The 25,524-nt window shown below is 52.4% G+C and overlaps 1 protein-coding gene across 2 annotated transcripts in view; it reads left to right on the top strand.

Moving 5' to 3' along the window:
- ATP2A1 (ATPase sarcoplasmic/endoplasmic reticulum Ca2+ transporting 1) overlaps positions 1–25,524 on the top strand; it is a 28,884-nt gene that overhangs the window by 2,669 nt on the left and 691 nt on the right. The window contains exons 5-22 of one of the 2 annotated variants that reach the window (XM_065537388.1): positions 1,354–1,492; positions 3,464–3,544; positions 6,702–6,787; positions 6,939–7,236; positions 8,386–8,552; positions 14,422–14,510; positions 14,770–14,872; positions 15,087–15,218; positions 18,498–18,623; positions 18,732–18,950; positions 21,370–21,705; positions 23,623–23,843; positions 23,944–24,146; positions 24,340–24,425; positions 24,538–24,671; positions 24,790–24,907; positions 25,077–25,194; positions 25,450–25,493. In XM_065537388.1, the coding sequence (XP_065393460.1) occupies positions 1,354–1,492; positions 3,464–3,544; positions 6,702–6,787; positions 6,939–7,236; positions 8,386–8,552; positions 14,422–14,510; positions 14,770–14,872; positions 15,087–15,218; positions 18,498–18,623; positions 18,732–18,950; positions 21,370–21,705; positions 23,623–23,843; positions 23,944–24,146; positions 24,340–24,425; positions 24,538–24,671; positions 24,790–24,907; positions 25,077–25,194; positions 25,450–25,454 (2,661 nt within the window). In that variant the 3' untranslated portion in view covers positions 25,455–25,493. The remainder of the gene's footprint in view (positions 1–1,353; positions 1,493–3,463; positions 3,545–6,701; positions 6,788–6,938; positions 7,237–8,385; positions 8,553–14,421; positions 14,511–14,769; positions 14,873–15,086; positions 15,219–18,497; positions 18,624–18,731; positions 18,951–21,369; positions 21,706–23,622; positions 23,844–23,943; positions 24,147–24,339; positions 24,426–24,537; positions 24,672–24,789; positions 24,908–25,076; positions 25,195–25,449; positions 25,494–25,524) is intronic. The other variant, XM_045382811.2, reaches the window with a different exon arrangement.

Below are 25,524 nucleotides of genomic sequence, written 5' to 3'. Positions count from 1 at the left end.
TGTGGGGAAGAGGTGGGAGACTGTGACCCACTGTCACTTCCTGGCTGTGTGACCCTGAGCAAGTTCCTTCATCCCTCTGAGCCTCAGTTTCTTCATCCATAAAATGGGGCTAGCAATCCAGTGTGAAATCGACTAAGATGATGGATGTGCCTGGCACACAGTAAGAATTCAATAGACGCTAGCTTGATTTCCTTCTTCCTCTGACCTGACCACCCTCTACATGTCCTGTCCTCTGCTTCCTGGGTTTTTTTTGTTGTTGTTGTTGTTCTTGTTCTTGTTGTTGTTTTGTTTTGTTTTAGGTCGTTTCCATAGTGAAAACCCAAATGCTACCTTGCTTTGGTTCTAAGAAATGTCAGGCTATAAGCCATTTTTTGGTGCTCACTGGTTTCTGAACACTGAGGATAGAAATAGCCACTTTCTCACTTTGGGAGGCCGAGGCGGGCGGATCACTTGAGGTCAGGAGTTCAAGAGTAGCCTGGCCAACATGGTAAAACCCCATCTCTACTAAAAATACAAAAAATTGGCTAGGCATGGTGGCGGATTCCTGTAATCCCAGCTACTCGGAAGGCTGAGGCAGGAGAATCACTTGAACAGGGAGGTGGAGATTGCAGTGAGCCAAGATTGTGCCATTGCATTGCACTCCAGCATGGGCAACAGAGTGAGACCCTGTCTCAAAAAAAAAAAAAAAAAAGAAAGAAAGAAAAAAAGAAAAAAAAAGAAATAGCACTTTCTCTTTGCCCCAGTGTTACAGGTACAGCAGAGCCACTGTGTCTGTGGTGCTGGCAGGTCTAGGACAACATCTGCAGGGCAGCCTCTGATTTTCTTTTTTATTTAGATTTTTCTATTTGAGACAGGGTCTTGTTATGTCGCCCAGGCTGGAGTGCAGTGGTGTGATCTCAGCTCACAGCAACCTCTGCCTCCCGGGTTCTAGTGATTCTCCTGCCTCAGCCTCCCATGTAGCTGGGATTACAGGCACGTGCTACTACACTAGGCTTTGTTTTTTGTTTGTTTGTTTGTTTTGTTTTGTTTTGTTGTACTTTTGGTAGAGATGGGGTTTCACCATGTTGTCCAGGCTGGTCCTGAACTCCTGACCTCAAGTGATCCACCTGCCTCGGCCTCCCAGAGTGCTGGGATTACAGGTGCGAGTCACCACGCCCAGCCTGATTTTCTTTGATTCTTCTTTGTTCTCTCCCCAAAACCCTCTTACCTGTTTTCAGCTGTAGGTGACAGTTTCCTCAACACACACACACCCCTGCCCGTGTTGGGTTTTGTTGCCTCCCCTGTGCCAGGAGCCACAACTCCATAACCCTGCCTCCTGTGCATAACCATGCCTCCTCCACCCTGTCTCCTCAGGAGCGGAACGCAGAGAATGCCATCGAGGCCCTGAAGGAGTATGAGCCAGAGATGGGGAAGGTCTACCGGGCTGACCGCAAGGCAGTGCAAAGGATCAAGGCTCGGGACATCGTCCCCGGGGACATCGTGGAGGTGGCTGGTGAGTGACAGGGACGGCTGGTCCAGGATGCGAAGCTTTGGGACTGAGGCCTAGGAGACGCTGGGGGCTGGTCAGGCTCAGATCCCAGTGTCCAGGAGGATGGCGGAGTCTGCTTCTCCTTCCGACTCCTCAGAAGGTCATCCCAGGCCACTCCGGCCACGGCCCCCCTTCACCAGCAGAGTCTCAGCAGGAACAGCCAGTCCTGTCCCTGAGGCTGCAGGCAGACCCCCTGCTCTCCATCCTCTCACCCTGCACTCGCACTTGCAGGCAACAGGTGGAACTCGGTCCCTGCCAACGGCCCCGTCTCCACCCCCTCCCGGGGCCTGGCTTCCCCCTCCTTCCACCCACCCCAAGCTTGGTCAGCTTTCAGTCTTGACCTCTCCGTGCCCTTGAGGCCTCTCAAAGGGGAAGGAGCGAGGGCAGAAGGGAGGAGGGAGGCCGAAGGCTCGAGCCCCCGGCCATGTAAGGGAAACTCAGGCCCTGCACGGAGCACGGGACTGGGGAGGAGGGAGCTCAAGGAGGGCCCCGCCCGAGGCAAGGGACACTTAATGCCTGGCCAGGGAGGGGTGGGGGCTGGGTGGCTAAGATTACTGGGATTCTGCCCCCTTCAGCGGTTTTTATATTTGCCCTGAGCAGGCCTTCCCGAAGCTCCAGGCCCCTGCCAGGGGGAATGGCTCTTCTGAGGCCTCCTTCCCTGTAGCAGACACCCGAGTCACCACCCCAGGGAGCCTGGGGAGAGGGAGTGAGGGCAGGCCGAAGACCCCGGCACCCCATTACCGCCGTGACAGCATGGAGTCAGCGCCATGAATGTCTATAAATATCACACGGGCTTGGGTGACAGAGCGTCCCGCCTGACTCCATCCCGACCTCCCTCCTCCCTCCTGGGTCCATTTCCTCTGGCACAGGAGGGGGCCTTAGAAACAGAGGGAAAGGAAAGCGATTGGATCCGGTCCCCAGTACCATCCGTGGGACCAGTGTGGAATTAGGCAGCAGCCCTGGGAGGTTCTTAGGCTCCTCCTAAGGTCTCTGAGTCTGGCTGGGCATCCACCTCTCCAGCCGCCCCCAAGGTGGTTTCCATGTGTCTGTCAACCCACCTGTGCATCTCCCCGGCCTCACCTCCACCCATTCACTCTCCAGCCTGTGCTGCCGGCCCTGCTCCTCCACACCTGTTTCCTGCTCACCCCCCCGCTTCTCTCTCGCCCCATCCGTCCTGTCTTGTCCATGTTCCCAGCTTACTTTCCCCAGCTCCTCACCTCCCTGCCTCCCTGAGATGCTCAGACCCAGCTGTCAGGTTCCTGATATGTGGTCCCCTCCATTACCACCCTTCGCCCCCTGCTGCCTTGAGTCCTGCCCACTCATACCTTCCGCTCACTCCTCTCCTGCCTTGCCCTCCACTGTTCTCTTGGTTGCCCTCGATTTTCTCAATTTCCATATTTTCCCGTTTCTCCTTGCCTTCCCTGGCTGTCCGCTTCATTCTCTCACCCCAATACCCCTTCTCTCTAACACACCCTGTTTTCCCTGAGTTCTTTCCTTGCCTTTCCTCGTTGTCTTTCTCACTCCTGTCTCCCATTCTCAATTCTAGCTTCTTGTCCTACAGCTGGACTGTCCTTAATTTCGCCTCTAGTCATTCAGTGGGCATTTATTTAGCATGTATTATGTGCTGAGCAGTATGCCTGCCCATCCCTTCTCAGGGCTCACAGCCAGTGGGAAGAGATGTGGGAATTCAAGACCAACCTGAGAACAGAATGAGACTCCAGCTCGCCATGGACACGGGGGCAGAAGGGATGGGTGTCACGATGGGTGGTTGCCAGCTTCAGGAGCTCATGCCAAGGGCCTGATGCAAGCCCTGGGAGCCTCCCTGAGACCTGAAGGATGGATGAGGAGAATGAGTCAGACACAGATTGGGTTTTTCTTAGGAAGGAAGAAAATTCCATTCCCAAGTGACCTCCCTCTTCCCTACTCTCTCCACAGTGGGAGACAAAGTCCCTGCAGACATCCGAATCCTCGCCATCAAATCCACCACCCTGCGGGTTGACCAGTCCATCCTGACAGGTCTGCTGGCCTGGGTGGGAAGATGCTTGGGGGTGGGATGTGGGAAGGAAGAGGCAACAAGGGGGAGGTGAGTGGAAAGACAGAGAACCCTCACTGTCTGAGCAACATAGAGAGACCCTGTCTCTAAAAAAATTTTTAAAAATTAGCTGGGCATGTTGTTGAGTGCCTATAGTCCTGACTACTCAGGATGCTGAGGCGGGAGGATCACCTGGGTACAGGAGGTCAAGGCTGCAGTGAGCTGTGATCACACCACTGCACTCCTTTCTGGGCAACCCTGTCTCTATCAAAATACAAACAAAAGGCTGGGCAAAGTGGCTCATGCCTGTAATCCCAGCACTTTGGGAGGCCAAGGTGGGTGGATCACCTGAGGTCAGGAGTTAGAGACCAGCCTGGCCAACATGGTGAAACCCTGTCTCTACCAAAAAATACAAAAATTAGCCAGGCATGGTGGCAGGCACCTGTAGTCCCAGCTACTCAGGAGGCTGATGCAGTAGAATGGCATGAACCCAGGAGGCTGAGGCTGCAGTGAGCCAAGATCATGTCACTGCACTCCAGCCTGGGCAACAAGAGCAAGACCCCATCTCAAAAAAAAAAAAAAAAAGCAAAAGCCAAAAAAAAAAAACCAGCACTGGGGCCTCCCCCTGGCTCACTAGCAGTGGCTGTGGCAGTGGCAGCACTGTTTGACATGTTTTCTTTTTTTTTTTTTTGAGATAGAGTCTTTTTTTTTTTGAGATGGAGTCTTGCTCTGTCACCCAGGCTGGAGGGCAGCGGCGCAGTTTCGGCTCACTGCAACCTCTGCCTCCCGGATTCAAGCAATTCCCTGCTTCAGCCTCTGGAGTAGCTGGGATTACAGGCGTCCACCATCACACTCAGCTAATTTTTGTATTTTTAGTAGAGACAGGGTTTTACCATCTTGGCCAGGCTGGTCTTGAACTCCTGACCTCGTGATCTACCTGCCTCAGCCTCCCAAAGTGCTGGGATTACAGGTGTGAGCCACCCACTGCGCCCAGCCTGCTTGATGTTTCCATCTGTCCCAAGCCTGAAATGGGATGAGTAGTGGGAGAAGGCTGGACGCTGTTGCCCACTCTCTAGATAGCCGCGAGCCTACCCCTTGCACATGGACATAGGGTCACACACACCTCGAGAACTGTCCTGTCTCCTTCAGCCTCCTAAAAAATCCTCCAGGGAGGAGACATGAGATTCTATGACAAGATAGGGGGTTCAGATACACTGAAACCATGGCTGCTAGGCAGGGTGTGGTGGCTCATACCTGTAATCCCAGTGCTTTGGGAGGCTGAGGCAGGAGAATTACTTGAGGTCAGGAGTTTGAGACCAGCCTGGGCAACACAGCGAGACCCCATCTCTATAAAAAAATTTTGGCCGGGCGCGGTGGCTCAAGCCTGTAATCCCAGCACTTTGGGAGGCCGAGACGGGCGGATCACGAGGTCAGGAGATTGAGACCATCCTGGCTAACACGGTGAAACCCCGTCTCTACTAAAAAATACAAAAAACTGGCTGGGCGAGGTGGCGGGTGCCTGTAGTCCCAGCTACTCGGGAGGCTGAGGCAGGAGAATGGTCTAAACCCGGGAGGCGGAGCTTGCAGTGAGCTGAGATCCGGCCACTGCACCCCAGCCTGGGCGACAGAGCAAGACTCTGTCTCAAAAAAAAAAAAAAAAAAAATTTTTAAACTTAGCTGGGTGTGGTGATGTGCACCTGTAGTCCCAGCTACTTGGGAGGCTGAGGTGGGAGGATTGCCTAAGCCCAGAAGCTTGAGGCCACAGTGAGCTATGATTACCACAGCAGTCCAGCATGGACAACAGAGCAAGACCCCATCTCTATAAATTTTTTTCTTTAATTAGTTGGGCATTGTACTGCACACCTGTAGTCCCAGTTGTTTGGGAGGCTGAGGTGGGAGGATCACTTGAGCCCAAGAGTTTGAGGTTGTAGTGAGTTATGATCACACCACTGCATTCTAGCCTGGGCAACAGAGCAAGACCCTGTCTCTATAAAACCACCATAGCTGCTTCTGTTTCTGCACTGGCAGGGAGAAGCGAAGAGGAGGCAGAAAACATTCCCCATGGTCCCAGGGGTCAAGGGCTAGGCTGGCCCAGGCCTGCTGCTGAGTCCCTGCTCTTAGGGTGAGGGAGGCATGGTTCTAAGGGTGGGTCCCCCTTCCTCCCAGAAACATGCTTGACAGTTGAAAGTGTGGTTCCAAATATGTCCACTTATTTGATTTTTACCCAATATATTGTTTTGCAGTGTACATGTCCTTGTCCCCATTTTTACAGAGGAGCACATGGAAGTTAGGTGATCAGTCACACAGCTTGTTAGTGGTCAAGCCGGGCTCGGGTCTTTTTTTTTTTTTTTTTTTTTTTGAGATGGAGTCTTGCTCTGTCGCCCAGGCTGGAGTGCAGTGGCCGGATCTCAGCTCACTGCAAGCTCCGCCTCCGGGGTTTACGCCATTCTCCTGCCTTAGCCTCCCAAGTAGCTGGGACTACAGGCGCCTGCCACCCCGCCCGGCTAGTTTTTTGTATTTTTTAGTAGAGACGGGGTTTCACCGTGTTAGCCAGGATGGTCTCGATCTCCTGACCTCGTGATCCACCCATCTCGGCCTCCCAAAGTGCTGGCATTACAGGCTTGAGCCACCGCGCCCGGCTCAAGGTCTTTTTAAGAGCAGTAGACTTCTGGCCGGGCACGGTGACCTGTAATCCCAGCACTTTGGGAGGCTGAGGTGGGCAGATCACTTGAGGTCAGGAGTTCGAGACCAGCCTGGCCAACATGGTGAGACCCCGTCTCTACTAAAAATACAAAAAAAAATTAGGCAAGTGTGATGGCATGTGCCTGTAATCCCAGCTACTTGGGAGGCTGAGGCAGGAGAATTGCCTGAACCTGGGAGGCAGAGGTTGCAGTGAGCTGAGATCTTGACACTGCACTCCAGCCTGGGTAACAAAATCGAAACTCTGTCTCAAAAAAAAAAAAAAAAAGGAGCAATGGACTTCCTAGCTGCCTTCAGTGGCTTCTTCCAGAGTCCAGACATCCCCCAGGATGGCTACTTGGTCCTTACCAGGAGCTGTCCTGCTGAGCAGGGAGTTAGGCGTGGGAAGCCTGGGAGAAGGACATGATGTCATCTGAAAACCCCTTGGCCCCTTCTCCACAGGCGAGTCTGTATCTGTCATCAAGCACACGGAGCCCGTTCCTGACCCCCGAGCTGTCAACCAGGACAAGAAGAACATGCTTTTCTCGGTGAGCAATCTGGGACCAGCTGTCACACGCTTAGTCAAGCCAGGTGCCCGGGTTGGAGAGAAACATGGCGGTGTGAGAAGAGATGGTGTGGGGGAATGCGGCATGAAGGTCACCTCTTTCCTGATTCCCTGCCTTCTCTTTCCCTTCCCAGGGCACCAACATTGCAGCTGGCAAGGCCTTGGGCATTGTGGCCACCACCGGCGTGGGCACTGAGATTGGGAAGATCCGAGACCAAATGGCTGCCACAGAACAGGACAAGACCCCTTTGCAGCAGAAGCTGGATGAGTTTGGGGAGCAGCTCTCCAAGGTCATCTCCCTCATCTGTGTGGCTGTCTGGCTCATCAACATTGGCCACTTCAACGACCCTGTCCATGGGGGCTCCTGGATCCGTGGGGCCATCTACTACTTTAAGATTGCTGTGGCCTTGGCTGTGGCTGCCATCCCCGAAGGTACGAAAGCCTTTCTTTTCTCCTCCCATTTGCAATCCCATCTGCAAAGACTCCTTTTCTTTCTTTCTTTCTTTTTTTTATTTTTTTCTTTTTTGTTTTTTGAGACAGAGTCTTGCTCTGTCACTCAGGCTGGAGTGCAGTGGTGTGATCTCGGCTCACTGTAAGCTCCGCCTCCCGGGTTCATGCCATTCTCCTGCCTCAGCCTCCCCAGCAGCTGGGACTACAGGCACACGCCACCACGCCTGGCTAATTTTTTTGTATTTTTAGTAGAGACGGGGTTTCACTGCGTTAGCCCGGATGGTCTCAATCTCCTGACCTCGTGATCTGCCCGCCTCAGCCTCCCAAAGTGCTGGGATTACAGGCGTGAGCCACTGTGCCCGGCCTTTTTTTTTTTTTTTTTTTGAGACCGAGTCTCTCACTGTCACCCAGGCTAGAGTGCAGTGGCACAATCTCGGCTCAGTGCAACCTCTTCCTCCTGGGTTCAAGTGATTCTCCTGCCTCTGCCTCCCAAGTAGCTGGGATTACAGGTGCACGCCACCAGGCCCGGCTAATTTTTGTGTTTTCAGCAGAGACGAGGTTTCACCATGTTGGCCAGGCTGGTCTCGAACTCTGGGCTCAAGCAATCCACCTGCCTTGGCCTCCCAAAGTGCTGGGGTTACAGGCATGAGCCACCACGCCCGGCCCAAAGACCCCTTTTCCAAGTAAGGTAACATTTACAGGCTCCAGGGATTAGGATCTGGTATCTTTAGGGACCATTATTGTTTGTTTGTTTGTTTGTTTGTTTGTTTAATAGAGACAAGGTCTCACTCTTGTTGCCCAGGCTGGAGCATGGTATCACAATCATAACTCACTGTAATCTCAAACTCCTGGATTCAAACAATCCTCTTGTTCCAGCCTCCCAGGTAGCTGGTACCATAGGCAATCACCACCATGCCCAGCTAATTTTTAAATCTTATCAGAGGAGTCTCGCTGTGTTGCCCAGGTTGGTCTCAAACTCCTGACCTCAAGTGATCCTCCCACCTCAGCCTCCCAAAGTGCTAGGATTACAGGTGTGCACCAATAGTAGCTGGGGGCTACTATTTAGCAGACTACAGACCACACCCTCCCTCCCCTTGCAGGTTCCCTCACGCCCTCCCTCCCTCCCCACAGGTCTTCCTGCAGTCATCACCACCTGCCTGGCCCTGGGTACCCGCCGGATGGCAAAGAAGAATGCCATTGTAAGGAGCTTGCCCTCCGTAGAGACCCTGGGCTGCACCTCTGTCATCTGTTCCGACAAGACAGGCACCCTCACCACCAACCAGATGTCTGTCTGCAAGGTCAGAAGCAGTGTGGGCAGCGCACTCAGTCAGAAGGCTGCCTGTGGGGGTAAAATGGGCCCTCCAAAGATAGAGGTCTCCCTTCATCACTGCTGGCTTCTCATCTGGGCCTGCAAAATGCTCAAAGGGCAGTAGAACACCATCCTGTCTGCCATGAAGGGGATCAGAGAGGACCCTTGTGTCCCAGCCAGACAGCTCACTCTGACAACCATCCATGCACCAGGCACTGCCACACATTGTCTCTCATCCCCCACAATAGCCCATTCAGAGGACGGTCTCATTAACTTCATTTTTTTTAATTAAAGAAAATTATTATGATTTTGAGACAGAGTCTCACTCTGTCACCCAGGCTGGAGTGCAGTGGTGTGATCTTGGCTCACTGCAACCTCTGCCTCCTGGGTTCAAGCGATTCACCTGCCTCAGCCTCCCTAGTAGCTGGGACTACAGGTGCCTGCCACCATGCCCGGCTAATTTTTTTGCATTTTCAATAGAGACAGGATTTGCCATGTTGGCCAGGCTGGTCCTAAACTCCTGGCCTCAAGTGTTGTGCCCCCGTTGGCTTCCCAAAGTACTGGGATTATAGGTGTGAGCCACAGCACCCAGCCTAACTTCCTTTTTTAGAAGAGAAAAAGGCTCAGAGATTACATGACTTCCCCCAAGATGCACAGTTAAAAAGTAACAGAGTTGAGTTTCAAACTCAAGTCTGTGTGGCCCCAAAGCTTCTGCCTGTGAAGTGGATGGCTCTCCTGAATGGTCACTCATGACAGGGCCCGCCCAGCCTGCCAACACTGACCGTGAACAGCATTTCCTAAAGCGTGGCCCTTAATCTTTTCTGTGCCTCACACCCCTTTGCAGTTGAGCTCTTCTCAGGATAATATTTCAAATGCATATTAATAAAATAAAACAGGCCAGGCGCAATGGCTTACGCCTATAATCCCAACACTTTGGGAGGCCAAGGTGGGCAGATCACGAGGTCAGGAGTTCGAGATGAGCCTGGCCAACATGGTGAAACCCCATCTATACTAAAAATACAAAAAGTAGCTGGGCATGGTGGTGTGTGCCTGTAATCCCAGCTACTGGGGAGGCTGAGGCAGGAAAATCTCTTGAACCCAGGAGGCAGAGGTTTCAGTGAGCCGAGATCACTCCACTGCACTCCAGCCTGGGTGACAGAGTAAGACTCTGTCTTAAATAATAAAATGAAATGCAAAGAAATAAAATAAAATAAAATAAAACAGGCTGGGGGTGGTGGCTCACGCCTGTAATCTCTTTGGGAGGCCAAGGTGGGAGGATGGGGATCACTTGAGCCCCGAAGTTCGAGACCAGCCTAAGCAACATAGTGAGAGTCCATCTCTACCAAAAAAAAAAAAAAAAAAAAAATAGCCCGATGTGGTGGTGCGCACTTGTAGTCCTAGCTACTCAGGTGGCTGAGGCAGGAGAATCACTTCAACCCAGAGGATTGCTTGAGCCAGGAGGTCAAAGCTACAGTGAGCAGTGATCACACCACTGTACTCCAGCCTGCACAACAGAGCGAGACCCTCACACACATAAAAAAATAAAATAAAATAGGGCCAGGTACAGTGGCTCATGCCTGTAATCCTAGCACTTAGGGAGGCTGAGGCAGAAGGATCGTTTGAGCCCAGGAGTTTTAGACTAGCTTGGGCAACACAGTGAGACCACATCTTCTTAAAGATAAAATAGAAAATTAAAAAATAAATAAACAACACAGGATTCTGGGTTTTTTTGTTTTTGTTTTTGTTTTGATGGAGTCTCACTCTGTTACCCAGGCTGGAGTGCAGTGGCACAATCTCGGCTCACTGCAACCTCCACCTCCCAGGTTCAAGCAATTCTCCTTCCTCAGCCTCCCAAGTAGCTGGGACTGTGGGCACATGCCACCACGCCCAGCTAATTTTTGTATTTCTAGTAGAGACGGGGTTTCGCCATGTTGACCAGGCTGGTCTCTAACTCCTGACCTCAAGTGATCTGCCTGCCTCGGCCTCCCAAAGTGCTGGTTTACAGGAGTGAGCCACTGCGTCTGGCCAGGATTCTGTTTTAAAAAGATATAGGAGGCAGGGCACTGTAGCTCACGCCTGTAATCCCAGCACTTTGGGAGGCAGAGGCAGGCGGATCACAAGATCAGGAGATCGAGAACATCCTGGCTAACAAGGTGAAACCCCGTCTCTACTAAAAATACAAACAATTAGCTGGGCATGGTGGCAGGTGCCTGTAGTCCCAGGTACTCGGGAGGCTGAGGCAGGAGAATGGCGTGAACCTGGGAGGTGGAGCTTGCAGTGAGCCGAGATTGTGCCACCGCACTCCAGCCTGGGCAACAGAGCAAGACTCCATCTAAAAAAAATAATAATAATACATAGGAAGCCAGGCACAGTGGCTCACGCCTGTAATCCCAGTACTTTGGGAGGCCAAGGTAGGTGGATCACCTGAGGTCAGAATTTCGAGAATAGCTTGTCCAACATGGCAAAACCCCGTCTCTACTGAAAATACAAAAATTAGCTGGGTGTGTTGGTGGATGCTTGTAGTCCAGCTACTAAGGAGGCTGAGGCAGGAGAATCGCTTGAACCCAGGAGGTGGAGGTTACAGTGAGCTGAGATCACGCCATTGCACCCCAGCCTGGGCAACAAAAGCAAAACTCCATCTCAAAAAAAAATAAAAAAGCCTAGGCACAGTGACTCACGCCTGTAATCCCAGCACTTTGGGAGGCCGAGGTGAGCAGATCACCTGAGGTCAGGAGTTCGAGACTAGCCTGACCAATATGGAGAAACCCTGTCTCTATAAAATACAAAATTAGCTGGGCGTGGTGGCACATGCCTGTAGTACCAGCTACTTGGGAGGCTGAGGCAGGAGAATCACTTGAACCTGGGAGGTAGAGGCGGTGAGCCGAGATTGTGCCATTGCACTCTAGCCTGGGCAACAAGAGCAAAACTCTGTCTCAAAAAAAAAAAAAAAAGTAGCCAGATGCGGTGGCTCACACCTGTAATCCTAGCACTTTGGGAGGCCAAGGCAGACGGATTACCTGAGGTCAGTTTGGTCAACATGGTGAAACCCCGTCTCTACTAAAAATACAAAAAATTAGCCGGGCATGGTGGTGGGCACCTGTAATCCCAGCTACTTGGGAGGCTGAGGCAGGAGAATTGCTTGAACCCAGGAGGCGGAGGTTGCGGTGAGCTGAGATCGCACCATTGCACTCCAGCCTGGGCAACAGAGAGAGACTTTGTCTCAAATAATAATAATAATTAAAAAATGAAAATAACAAAGTAAAAAATATAAAAATACATATGAAAAATACATAGGGTTACAGAGGAAATCAATGATTGTGAAATATAGTTCTATCAAAATATTTTAAAAACAACTTTGTAATTTGGCAACATACATGCTTCTTTATTAAGGCATTAAATAGGGAGTTCTCGCAGTGGGTCTAAGCACTATCATAATGTTGAAGCAGTGGTGAGCATAAATTATGCTATTTTGAGAGATCTGCAACAGCGGTAATGTGATAGGAGGAAAGTATCTGTGATTAAATTGGTGACAGTCACAGGTTTTGCTAATACTAATGTGGTCTGTTGACAACATGCATAACTGGAAGGAAATGTCAAATGTCAGCGTGAGAACAAGAAAAGCTGTCATTTTTTTCTTGGCTGTCTCAGTTCTTGGGCTCCTTGAGGGGTCTTCCACTGACCTCAGGCCAAGAACCCCTGCCCTACACAGAGTTTTGTGGAAGACTACACCCATGAACTAGAAATTGCTGTTCTGAGAAGCAAGGGCTGTGTGGTCAGATCAGGGCGAGAAAGGCTGTAACCCTGGCTCCTGGGAGAGCCCCGTAACGCCTGCTGGTATTTGAAAGCCTTAGAGGAGGCTGACTGTGTAAAGAAGACGGATTCTGCTTTGTTTAACCCAGAGGTTCCCAAGTTTTTTCTGACCACAGAACTTTTTTGTCTTGGAACCCATCTTAACAATCTCTCTTCTCGGGAATGAAAAGCCCAGTCTCTGTTGCGTTTGCCCAGGGTTCAGGGTAGGCCACTCCTCCTGGGCACTGCGTTCTCCACATCCCTCTAACGCACAGGCCACAAAGCCAGACCACAGACTCGTGTGACTCGGCTCCTGTCATGTTTCATAAAAATGAATGAATTCTCACACCTGTAATCCCAGCACTTTGGGAGGCCAAGGTGAGTGGATCACTTGAGGTCAGGAGTTCGGGACCAGCCTGGCCAACATGGCGAAATTCTGTCTCTACTAAAAATACAAAAATTAACTGGGTGTGGTGGTGCTTGCCTGTACTCCCAACTGCTCTGGAGGCTGAGGCAGGAGAATCACTTGAACCCGGGAGGCGGTGGTTGCGGTGAGCCGAGATTGCACCAGCATGGTCAGCAAGAGTGAAACTGCATCTCAAGAAAAAAAAAAAGAATTGCCCATATTTTTGAAAGTCAAGAGGCTGGGCATGGTGGTTGCCTGTCTGTACTCCCAGCATCATGGTGGGTACCTGTACTCCCAGCACTTTGGGAGGCCAAGGCAGGAAGATCACTTGAGCCCAGGAGTTCAAAACCAGCCTGGGCAACATAGTGAGACCAAATTTCTTTTTTTTTTTTTTTTTTGAGACGGAGTCTGGCTCTGTCGCTCAGGCTGGAGTGCAGTGGCCAGATCTCCGCTCACTGCAAGCTCCGCCTCCCGGGTTCGCGCAATTCTCCTGCCTCAGCCTCCCGAGCAGCTGGGACTACAGGCGCCCGCCACCTCGCCTGGCTTATTTTTTTTTTTTTTTTTGTATTTTTAGTAGAGATGGGGTTTCACCGTGTTAGCCAGGATGGTCTCGATCTCCTGACCTCGTGATCCGCCCGTCTCGGCCTCCCAAAGTGCTGGGATTACAGGCTTGAGCCACCGTGCCCGGCCGTGAGACCAAATTTCTACCAAAAAAAAAAAAAAAAAAGAAAAGAGAGAGCGAGAGAGACAGGCATGGTGGCATGTGCCTGTGGCCCCAACTACTTGGGTAGGCTGAGGTGGGAGGATCACTTGAGCCTGGGAGGTCGAGGCTGCAATGAGCTATGATCACACCACTGTATTCTAGCCTGGGCAACAGAGCAAGAACCTGTCTCAAAAAAAAAAAAAAAAAAAAAAAGAAGAAAGAAAGAAAAAGTCAAGAGATTTCACAGGAAGATAACCTGAATTTCTAGCTCTTCCTGCAAAACTGGAAGATCTGGCCACGTGCAGCTGGAGCTATAGACGGTCCAGGTGCCAATAGGTCGGCCGTTTTCCACAGTCCCTACCACACCTTATTGTGTTCCATCTTATTTTATTAACTGATCTACAGAAGCTCCAGCATAGCTTGCAGTCACTCTTGTTTGTGTGTGTGCGTGTGTTTTATTTATTTATTTATTTTTTTGAGAGTTTGGCTCTTGTTGCCAGGCTGGAGTACAATGGCACGATCCTGGCTCACTGTAACCTCTGCCTCCCAGCTTCAAGCGATTCTCCTGCTTCAGCCTCCAGAGTAGCTGGGATTACAGGCGCGTGCCACCATGCCTGGCTAATTTTTGTATTTTTAGTAGAGACAGGGTTTCACCATGTTGGCCAGGATGGTCTTGAACTCCTGCCAGGTGATCCACCTGCCTCAGCCTCCTAAAGTGCTGTGATTACAGGTGTGAGCCACCTCGCCCAGCCTCAGTAACGATTGTTTTATGGCTTTGATGGAGAATGATTGCAACAGCTTGGTGGGAAGTGGGTAGGGTATATGGGGGGTGGGGGACAGGGAGGGGTGAGTAGGAGGGTGGGAGGGTAGGTGTTGGCAGCACAGGCCTCCTTTGATGCAGGCGCCCACCTCGGGATGGGGAGAGGTGGACATCTGTGTGCCTGCCCTTCTCCCCTGCAGATGTTTATCATTGATAAGGTGGATGGGGACATCTGCCTCCTGAATGAGTTCTCCATCACCGGCTCCACTTACGCTCCAGAGGGAGAGGTGTAAGTCACCCAGGCAACTTCTCCCCAGCTCCTCACGCCCCTCCCCACACCCCCTTTCTCCCTGGGACCCTCCATGTGGTTTTGCTTTCCTTTCACTCTCCCCTTCCTCCCTGACCTTGTTCTCTCCTGATATCCAAGTTGGCTCTCCCTACTGTCCTTCCTGACCCTCGGCTGCCTGCTCTTCCTGTGCCCTCTCTGCATCTCATTCCCTGTTCTTCTCCACTGTCTCTGTCCCTTCCTCCTCCGACCCTGCTGCCAGCTTGAAGAATGATAAGCCAGTCCGGCCAGGGCAGTATGACGGGCTGGTGGAGCTGGCCACCATCTGTGCCCTCTGCAATGACTCCTCCTTGGACTTCAACGAGGTAACCTCTCCTTCCCCTTCCAGTTGGCTCAGAGTCTGAGCCTCCTCTGAAGGCCAGGAGGAAAGGGTTGGAGGAAGGGGACCCAGTACACCCAGTCCTCTGCCAGCGTGCAAGGGAGGCAGTGGCTTGCTTCCTTCTTACGCTAGGTGGAAGGTGGGTGTGACAGGTGGGAGCCTGGGGCACCTACTTCCTCTTCCTCCTCTGCCCATCTCAGGCCAAAGGTGTCTATGAGAAGGTTGGCGAGGCCACCGAGACAGCACTCACCACCCTGGTGGAGAAGATGAATGTATTCAACACAGATGTGAGAAGCCTCTCGAAGGTGGAGAGAGCCAACGCCTGCAACTCGGTGAGCCTGCAGAGCCCCTGCCACAGGGCCATCTCCACTCTATGCTGCACAGACCAGAGGAAGGCAGAGGCCCTGGTTGGACTGGGTAGAGCCTAGTGCCTGTGCTGGGACCCCACCCAGGCAGTGGACGGCCCCCCACAGCTTCTCCGCAGGCTGATGTGGGTGGGACCCATTGTCCCTGGTGCTGCCTGGCAGCTATGCCCTTGATGGATCTATGATCACTTCTGCCTGCTGTGTCCTGAGTTGAAGTGGACAAAGCTGGACACGGAAACTACAAGGGACCCATCCAGGAGCAGCCCCAACTTCATCTGTTATCCCTTTGTTTCTAGAAGCACACTTGCTTTCAGCAGATCATGAGTCCTGACTTAGGATTTAGGAAATGTGGCTGCTGCACCTACAGGGAAAGCCTTTCCTTGCCCAGATGAACTCAGCCACTTCTGGGACTGTCACTCCCAGTTATTGCTATTGATACTTGCTGAACGTCTCCATTAAGCACCTCTCTCTGGTGAATTATATTCCCCACGTTTCTCTCTTTTTTTGTATATACAAAATGCTCATTGCTACTTTATTTAATATAACAAAAAAGCAGGTGAGACACAGAGACTCACGCCTGTAGTTCCAGCGTTCTGGGAGGCTGAGGTGGGAGGATCACTTGACCCCAGGAGTTCAAGACCGGCCTAGGCAACACAGTGAGACCCCATCTCTACAAATAAAAAAAAAAAAAAAGGGCCAGGCGTGGTGGCTCACGCCTGTAATCCCAGCACTTTGGGAGGCCGAGGCGGGCAGATCACGAGGTCAGGAGATTGAGACCATCCTGGCTAACACGGTGAAACCCCGTGTCTACTAAAAATACAAAAATTATCTGGGCATGGTGTCAGGTGCCTGCAGTCCCAGCTACTCGGGAGGCTGAGGCAGGAGAATGGCGTGAACCCGGGAGGCGGAGCTTGCAGTGAGCTGAGATTGTGCCCCTGCGCTCCAGCCTGGGCAACAAAGTGAGACTCCGTCTCAAAAAAAAAAAAAGATAGAAAAATATTAGTTGGGTGTGGTGGTACAAAACTGTCCTCTAGCTACTAGGAAGGCTAAGGTGCGAGGACTGCTTGAGCCTAGGAGGTCAAGGCTATAGTGAGCAGTGATTGCACCACTGCACTGCAGCCTGGGCAACAGAGGGAGACCCTGTCTTAAAAATAAACAAACAAACTGAAAGCAACTTAAATACCTATCAATAGAGGATTAATTTTAAAAATTTATAAATTATAATGCAAACATAAATTTTTATTTATTTATTTTTGAGATGGGGTCTTGGCCTGTCGCCCAGGCTGGAGTGCAATGGCTATTCATAGGTGCGATCATAGCGCACTGTGGCCTTTAACTCCTGGCCTCAAGTGGTCCTCCTGCCTCAGCCTTTCAAGTAGATGAAGCTATAGGCATGCACCACTTCTCCTGGCTATTGATTTTCTGTTCCTTTTATTTTTGTTTTGTTTTTTGGAGAAGTATCCATGATACATTTGGTGAAAAAGGCTTTCATTCTTTTTGTTTGTCTGTTTTGAGACAGTCTTGCTCTGTCACCCCATTCTGGAGTACAGTGGCACGATCTCAGCTCACCACAACCTCCGCCTCCCGGGTTCAAGCAATTTTCCCGCCTCAGCCTCCCTAGTAGCTGGAATTACAGATGCAAGCCACCACGCCCAGCTAACTTTTTGTATTTTAGTAGAGATGAGGTTATTTTTTTTGAGACAGAGTCTTTCTCCTTTGCCCAGGCCGAAGTGCAGTAGAGCGATCTCGGCTCACTGCAACTTCCGCCTCCCAGGTTCAAGCAATTCTCTTGCCTCAGCCTCCTGAGTAGCTAGAATTACAGGCATGCACCACCACACCCAATTAGTTTTTGTATTTTTAGTAGAGATGGGGTTTCACCATGTTGGTCAGGCTGGTCTCGAACTCTTGACCTCGTGATCCTCCTGCCTCAGCCTCCCAAAGTGCTGGAATTACAGGCGTGAGCCACTGCACCTGGCCTTCATTTTTTTTTTTTTTTTTTTTTTTGAGACAGAGTTTCGCTGTTGTTGCCCAGGCTGGAGTGCAATGGTGTGATCTCTGCTCACCGAAACCTCCGCCTCCCAGGTTCAAGTGATTCTCCTGCCTCAGCCTCCCGAGTAGCTGTGATTACAGGCATGTGCCACCACGCCCGGCTAATTTTGTATTTTTAGTAGAGACGGGGGTTCTCCATGTTGGTCAGGTTGGTCTACTACTAAAAAATACAAAAATTAGCTGGACGTGGTGGCGTGTGCCTAAAATCCCAGCTACTCAGGGGGCTAAGGCAGGATTGCGCCACTGCACTCCAGCCTGAGCAACAGAGCAAGACTCCATCTCAATATAAATAAATAAAAATTAATTCAAATTAAATAATATACAGAGCACCTCCAATGCTCCACAGCAATTGCTCAGTTGTACCAATTGTACAGTGCAGATCACAGAACATTTCTATCGTTACTGAAAGTTATAGGGCCAGGTGTGGTGGTTCATGCCTGTAATCCCAATGCTTTGGGAGGCCAAGGCAAGAGGATTGCTTGAGGCCAGGAGTGAAACCAGGCTGGACAACATAGGGAGACTCTATCTTTAAAACACTTTTTTAAAATTAGCCTGGAGTGGTGGCATACACCTGTGGTCCCAGCTACTCAGCTGGCTGGGAGGCTGAGGCAGGAGGATTGCCAGAGCCAAGGCTGCAGTGGGCCATGATCACGTCACTGTACTTCAGCCTGGGAGACAGTGCAAGACCCTGTCTCTAAAGAAAAAATAAGTAAATAAAAATAAACAAACAATGAAAGTTTTTTTTCTTTTATTTGAGACGGAGTCTTGCTTTGTCACACAGGCTGGAGTGCAATGGCGCGATCTTGGCTCACTGAAACCTGTGCCCGGCTAATTTTTGTATTTTTAGTAGAGACGGGGTTTCACCATGTTGGCCAGGCTGGTCTCGAACTCCTGACCTCAAGTGATTAACTCGCCTCAGCCTCCCAAAGTGCTGGGATTATAGGCATGAGCTACCGTGCCTGGCCGATAATGAAAGTTCTATGGGACAGTGCCACAATAGGCCATCCTGTTTCTCCTGTGCTTTAACCTGGGACCCTGAAGCACCATGGCAACACTAGCCTTGGGATTTTCTCCTTTTGTGCTGTAGGGACCAGACTTAGCGTTCGTCTCAGCCTTAGCTTGGGGTCTGCTCTGACCTCCAGATTCTTTTTGACCATTTTTAAGAGACCTGGTCTCCCCTCCCTGTCTCCTCTCCAGGTGATCCGCCAGCTAATGAAGAAGGAATTCACCCTAGAGTTCTCCCGAGACAGGAAGTCCATGTCTGTCTATTGCTCCCCAGCCAAATCTTCCCGGGCTGCTGTGGGCAACAAGATGTTTGTCAAGGTCAGAAATTAGAATGCGCCTCAGCCCCCTCTTCTTCCTACTCCTGGCCCCTGTCACTGTGCCCTGGAAGGAAAGTGGTGGTCTCTGAATGCTGTTCTGGTCTCCTAGGGTGCCCCCGAGGGCGTCATCGACCGCTGTAACTATGTGCGAGTTGGCACCACCCGGGTGCCACTGACGGGGCCAGTGAAGGAGAAGATCATGGCAGTGATCAAGGAGTGGGGCACTGGCCGGGACACCCTGCGCTGCTTGGCCCTGGCCACAAGGGACACCCCCCCAAAGCGAGAGGAAATGATCCTGGATGACTCTGCCAGGTTCCTAGAATATGAGGTAAGCAGCTGGGAGCCTCCCACTCTCATGAAGCTGGTGAAGGGCCGGGTCCCAGCCGTCCACTCACAGCTCCACCACCCAGATCATTTCCTACCTTGTCAGTCAAGTCGATGGCTGCTTAGTGCAGGCCATGGAATCACAGGACACTAGAGTTTCAAAGAACCTTGGAAGGCCCAGGTGCAATGGCTCACGCCTATAATCTCAGCACTTTGGGAAGCTGAGGTGGGAACGGCACTTGAGCCCAGGAGTTCAAGACCAGCCTGGGCAATGAAGTGAGACTCCATCTCTATAAAAAAAAAAAATTTTTTTTAATTAGCTGGTTAAATTCATGGGGGTCTGAGTAAAAAGTAAAATACATTTTTTAAAATGTTAAAAGAAAAGAGATGAACTGGACATGGTGACACACACCTGTAGTCCCAGCTACTGGGGAGCCTGAGGTGGGAGGATCACTTGAGCCCAGGAGTTGGAGGCTGCAGTGAGCCATGATTACACCACTGCTCCAGCCTGCATGACAAACAAGGCCCTGTCTCTAAAAACAAAATACAAAAACACACACACACACACAGAAAGAAAGAATGAACCTTGGGAATCGTCTAGCCCAGTGTTACTCTAATTGTGATCTGTGCTCGGCGGTGACAAGGTGAGCCACTGGAACCAGAACATGAGCCAATGCCACTGAGCACATAGGGGGTTCAGCTGTTGTGTTTTCTGTAGCGAGACTGTCTTGAGGCAATTGATCTGTGTTCTGGCAAAGACTCCTTACTTGTACTGGACCAGCACCCAGAACGGCACCAGTCCCTCCTTTCATTTTATACAGGGGATTTCTTTTTTTTTTTTTTTTTGAGACAGAGTCTCGCTCTGTCGCCCAGGCTGGAGTGCAGTGGCGCGATCTCGGCTCACTGCAAGCTCCGCCTCCCGGGTTCACGCCATTCTCCTGCCTCAGCCTCCTGAGTAGTTGGGACTACAGGCGCCCGCCACCGCGCCCGGCTAATTTTTTGTATTTTTAGTAGAGACAGGGTTTCACCGTGGTCTCGATCTCCTGACCTTATGATCCGCCCACCTCGGCCTCCCAAAGTGCTGGGATTACAGGCGTGAGCCACCGCGCCCGGCCGGATTTCTTTTAAGTTGTGGGTCACAGAGTGACACTGCCAAAAGCAGAAAGCAGTACTTCACTTCCAGTTCACATTCTTTCTATGAAAGACACATTTTGGCTGGGTGTGGTGGCTCATGTCTGTAATCCCAGCATTTTGGGAGGCCAAGACAGGCAGATCACAAGGTCAGGAGTTTGAGACCAGCCTGGCCAATATGGTGAAACTCCGTCTCTACTAAAAATACAAAAATTAGCCAGGCGTGGTGGTGGGCACCTGTAATCCCCGCTACTCCAGAGGCTGAGGCAGGAGAATCGCTTGAACCCAGGAGGCGGAGGTTGCAGTGTGCAGAGATCACACCACTGCACTCCAGCCTGGGCAACAGAGCGAGACTCCATCCTGAAAAAAAAAGACACAATTTAGGGGCCACGTATCAGGGCTCACACCTATAATGCCAGCACTTTGGGAGGCCAAGGCCAGCAGATCACTTGAGGTCAGGAGTTTGAGACCAACCTGGCCAACATGGTAAAACCAGGTCTCTACTATAAAATAAAAAAATTAGCCAGGCATGGTGGTGCGCACTTGTAATCCCAGCTACTCAGGAGGCTGAGGCAGAGAATCGCTTGAACTCGGGAGGCAGAGGTTGCAGTGAGCTGAGATCATGCCATTGCCATTGCACTCCAGCCTGGGTGACAGAACAAGAGTCCATCTCAAAAACCAAAAAAGAAAAAAAGAAAAAAAGGAAAGAGACACAATTTGGGCTGGGCATGGTAGCTTATGCCTGTAATCCCAGCACACTGGGAGGCTGAGGCCAGAGGATGTATTGCGCCCAGGAGTTTGAGACCAGCCTGGGCAACATAGCAAGATCCTTTCTCTACTAAAAAAAAAAAAATTAGCTGGACACGGTGGTGCATGCCTATAGTCCCAGCTACTTGGGAGGGTGAGGTAGGAGGATCGCTTGAGCCCAGTAGATTGAGGCTGCAGTGAGCTATGATCACTCTGTTGCACCACTGCACTCCAGTCTGAGACAGAGCAATACCCTGTCTCTTAAAAAAAAAAAAAAAAAAAAGGTATGATCTGGACCCATGATGGGCCTGGCACCATCAGCGCCTGCAGGTGCTTAGATGAATCAGACATTTCCTGCCTCTGAGCTTCCAAGGCCCCACTGAGGTCTGACACCAGGCCCTGAGGCTGCAAGTCTAGGGTTCAGTCTTCCCGCCCCCCACCACCACTTCCTGACCTTTCACCCCATCCCCACCCCCTACCAGCTTCCTCTAGGGGAGTTTTCCAGATCCCCATCTGACCTGTGGCTCTCTGCTGTATCTCCCCAGACGGACCTGACATTCGTGGGTGTGGTGGGCATGCTGGACCCTCCACGCAAGGAGGTCATGGGCTCCATCCAGCTGTGCCGTGACGCTGGGATCCGGGTGATCATGATCACTGGGGACAACAAGGGCACAGCCATTGCCATCTGCCGGCGAATTGGCATCTTTGGGGAGAACGAGGAGGTGGCCGATCGTGCCTACACGGGCCGAGAGTTCGATGACCTGCCTCTGCCTGAACAGCGGGAAGCCTGCCGACGTGCCTGCTGCTTCGCCCGCGTGGAGCCCTCGCACAAGTCCAAGATTGTGGAGTACCTGCAGTCCTTCGATGAGATCACAGCCATGGTGAGAGGCCCCAGGCGGCTGGGCCTTAGTGTTCATGGAGATGACCAGATGACTGTGCTGGGGAGAATGGGGCCCAGGGCAGGAGGGCCCTGGTAAGATGCAAGAAGGGTGGGGATTCAGATCCTGAAGGAAGAGTCTAAAGGAGGATATGTGGGCTGGGCCTGTAATCCTAGCACTTTGGGAGGCTGAGGTGGGCAGATCACTTGAGGTCAGGAGTTCGAGACCAGCCTGGGCAACATAGCAAGACCTCATCTCTACTAAAACAAAATTTTAAAAATAAATTTAGCCGGCCGGGCGCGGTGGCTCAAGCCTGTAATCCCAGCACTTTGGGAGGCCGAGACGGGCGGATCACGAGGTCAGGAGATCGAGACCATCCTGGCTAACACAATGAAATCCCGTCTCCACTAAAAATACAAAAAAATTAGCCGGGCGTGGTGGAGGCGCCTGTAGTCCCAGCTACTCGGGAGGCTGAGGCAGGAGAATGGCGGGAACCTGGGAGGCGGAGCTTGCAGTGAGCCGAGATCGCGCCACTGCACTCCAGCCTGGGCGACAGAGCGAGACTCCGTCTCAAAAAAAAAAAATAAAAATAAAAATAAATAAATAAATAAATAAATTTAGCCTCACAGTGGCACATGTTTGTGGTCCTAGCTACTTGGGAGCCTGAGGTGGGGGGATCACTTGAGCACTGTAGTTTGAGGGTGCAGTGAGCTATGACTGCACTACTGAACTTCAGCTTAGGCAGCAGAGTGAGACCCTCTCTCAAAAAAAAAAAAAAAAAAAAAAATGAAGGCCGGGTGCAGTGGCTCACACCTGTAATCCCAGCACTTTGGGAGACCGAGGCAGGTGGATCACGAGATCAGGAGATCGAGACCATCCTGGCTAACACGGTGAAACCCTGTCTCTACTAAAAATACAAAAAATTAGCCAGGCGTGGTGGCGGGCGCCTGTAGTCCCAGCTATTCAGCAGGCTGAGGCAGGAGAATGGCGTGAACCCAGGAGGCGGAGCTTGCAGTGAGCCGAGATTGCGCCACTGCACTCCAGCCTAGACATCAGAGCGAGACTCCGTCTCAAAAAAAAAAAAAAAAGCCAGGCACAGCGGCTCACGCCTGTAATCCCAAAACTTAAGGAGGCTGAGGCAGGCAGATCACCTGAGGTCAGGAGTTTGAGACCAGCCTGGCCCAACATGGCAAGACCCCATCTCTACCAAAAAATACAAAAATTGGCTGTGCATGGTAGCACGTGTCTGTAGTCCAGTTACTCGGGAAGCTGAGACAAGAGAACTGCTTGAACCTGGGAGGCGGAGTTTGCAGTGAGCCGAGATTGCGCCACTCCATTCCAGCCTGGGCGACAGAGTGAGACTCAGTCTCAAAAAAAAAAAAAAAAAAAGTATGCCAATCTTTGTTCTAAACTGAGCTTTTGGCCAGGTGTGGTGGCTCATGCCTGTAATCCCAATACTTTGGGAGGTTGAGGCAGGAAGACTGCTTGAACCCAGGAGTTCGAGACCAGCCTGGGCAACACAGTGAGACCTCATCCCTAAAATAAAAACTTTTTTAAAAAGGAGGGATGTGGGCCGGGCGCGGTGGCTCAAGCCTGTAATCCCAGCACTTTGGGAGGCCGAGACGGGCGGATCACGAGGTCAGGAGATCAAGACCATCCTGGCTAACACGGTGAAACCCCGTCTCTACTAAAAAATACAAAAAACTAGCCGGGCGAGGTGGCGGGCGCCTATAGTCCCAGCTACACAGGAGGCTGAGGCAGGAGAATGGCGTAAACCCGGGAGGCGGAGCTTGCAGTGAGCTGAGATCCGGCCACTGCACTCCAGCCTGGGTGACAGAGCGAGACTCCGTCTCAAAAAAAAAAAAAAAAAAGGAGGGATGTGGGAAGGTGCCCTAAGCCCACCTCCTCCTCCTCCCTCAGACAGGTGATGGCGTCAATGACGCCCCTGCCCTGAAGAAGGCCGAGATTGGCATTGCCATGGGATCTGGCACCGCTGTGGCCAAGACTGCCTCTGAGATGGTGCTGGCCGACGACAACTTCTCCACCATCGTAGCTGCTGTGGAGGAGGGCCGCGCCATCTATAACAACATGAAGCAGTTCATCCGCTACCTCATTTCCTCCAACGTGGGCGAGGTGGTCTGGTGAGCAGCTGGGTGGGCGTCCAGGAGGAAGCCGGGGTCAGGGTGGGGTGGCTGCAAGTCTGGGAGGCAGGACAGAGATGTGACCACCTCCTTCCCACAGCATCTTCCTGACTGCTGCCCTGGGGCTGCCCGAGGCCCTGATCCCGGTGCAGCTGCTGTGGGTGAACTTGGTGACTGACGGGCTCCCAGCCACAGCCCTGGGCTTCAACCCACCAGACCTGGACATCATGGACCGCCCCCCCCGGAGCCCCAAGGAGCCTCTCATCAGTGGCTGGCTCTTCTTCCGCTACATGGCAATTGGGGGTGAGCTGGAGCGGTTCCTTGATCCTCCCCACCCCTTGGGACTAACCCCCTCTCTGGGACACCAGCTTCCCCACGCAGGTGCTGAGAGGGTCTTCTTCCTTGGCCAGCCTGTCCATGGCCACTTGAGGCCCTCAACCCTCGATGCCTCCCATCTCCCCAGCTCTAACCCCCAACTCCCTTCTCTCCACCACAGGCTATGTGGGTGCAGCCACCGTGGGAGCGGCTGCCTGGTGGTTCATGTACGCTGAGGACGGGCCTCATGTCAACTACAGCCAGCTGGTAGGGGGAGGCCACAGAGGAGGGGACCAGGAGGGTGCGGGGATGCAGGAGGGGACCAGGAGGGTGGCATGGAGGTGGCCCTGGACCTTGGTCTCCCATACCTTCCTTGCAGACTCACTTCATGCAGTGCACCGAGGACAACGCCCACTTCGAGGGCGTAGACTGTGAGGTCTTTGAGGCCTCCGAGCCCATGACCATGGCCCTGTCCGTGCTGGTGACCATTGAGATGTGCAATGCACTCAACAGGTGGGCCCTCCCCCGCTATGCCCGCCACCCTCCCCTGAGGCCACTGACCATGTCCTCTACTGTGCCACCTGCCTCCTCCCTCCTCACTGCGCCTTCTCCCTCCCCTTTCTCTCTGCAGCCTGTCCGAGAACCAGTCCCTGCTGCGGATGCCACCCTGGGTGAACATCTGGCTGCTGGGCTCCATCTGCCTCTCCATGTCCCTGCACTTCCTCATCCTCTACATTGACCCCCTGCCGGTGAGGTTTCTTCCGCCCAGGGCCACCCCCCCTAGCGCTGGGGAGCCCACGGCATGGCCACTCCCACCAGGGGTGCCGATGTGGGAGGCTGGTGGGAGTGGGCTGGGCAGTGCGGGTCTCTGGCTCTCTCCCCACCCGCTCCTGAGAGGGCGCTTGTCCCCTGCCCCAGATGATCTTCAAGCTCCAGGCCCTGGACCTCGCCCACTGGCTCATGGTCCTCAAGATCTCACTGCCGGTCATTGGGCTCGACGAAATCCTCAAGTTCATTGCTCGGAACTACCTAGAGGGTAAGGAGTGCCCTCTCTGTCCCCAAGCCCTGGCTCCACCACAGCCCCTTCCCTCTGACGCTGCCCCTGCCCCGCCCTGCCCCCTACTTTGCAGGTGGTAAGTTCCTCAGCCCTGGCAGGACCCGTGTCCGCCCGTTCCCCCTGCACCTGCAGGGGCCATGTCTCCAGGGCAGCCCCACTGCCTCCTCAGCCCCCACAGCCCCCACACTGCCTCCCCGCCTTGATAACGGTGCCTCTTGTCCTCTCTGGCCATAGGATAACTGTTCCCCCTCCTCCATCTCTTTGAGCCCGTGTCACAGGTATCACCCCCTTCTTGCCCTCACCCCAGCT

The sequence above is a fragment of the Macaca fascicularis genome, chromosome 20, assembly GCF_037993035.2.
Source record: "Macaca fascicularis isolate 582-1 chromosome 20, T2T-MFA8v1.1".
NCBI classification, from domain to species: domain Eukaryota; kingdom Metazoa; phylum Chordata; class Mammalia; order Primates; family Cercopithecidae; genus Macaca; species Macaca fascicularis.
This window is presented reverse-complemented; position numbering and strand designations above follow the sequence as displayed.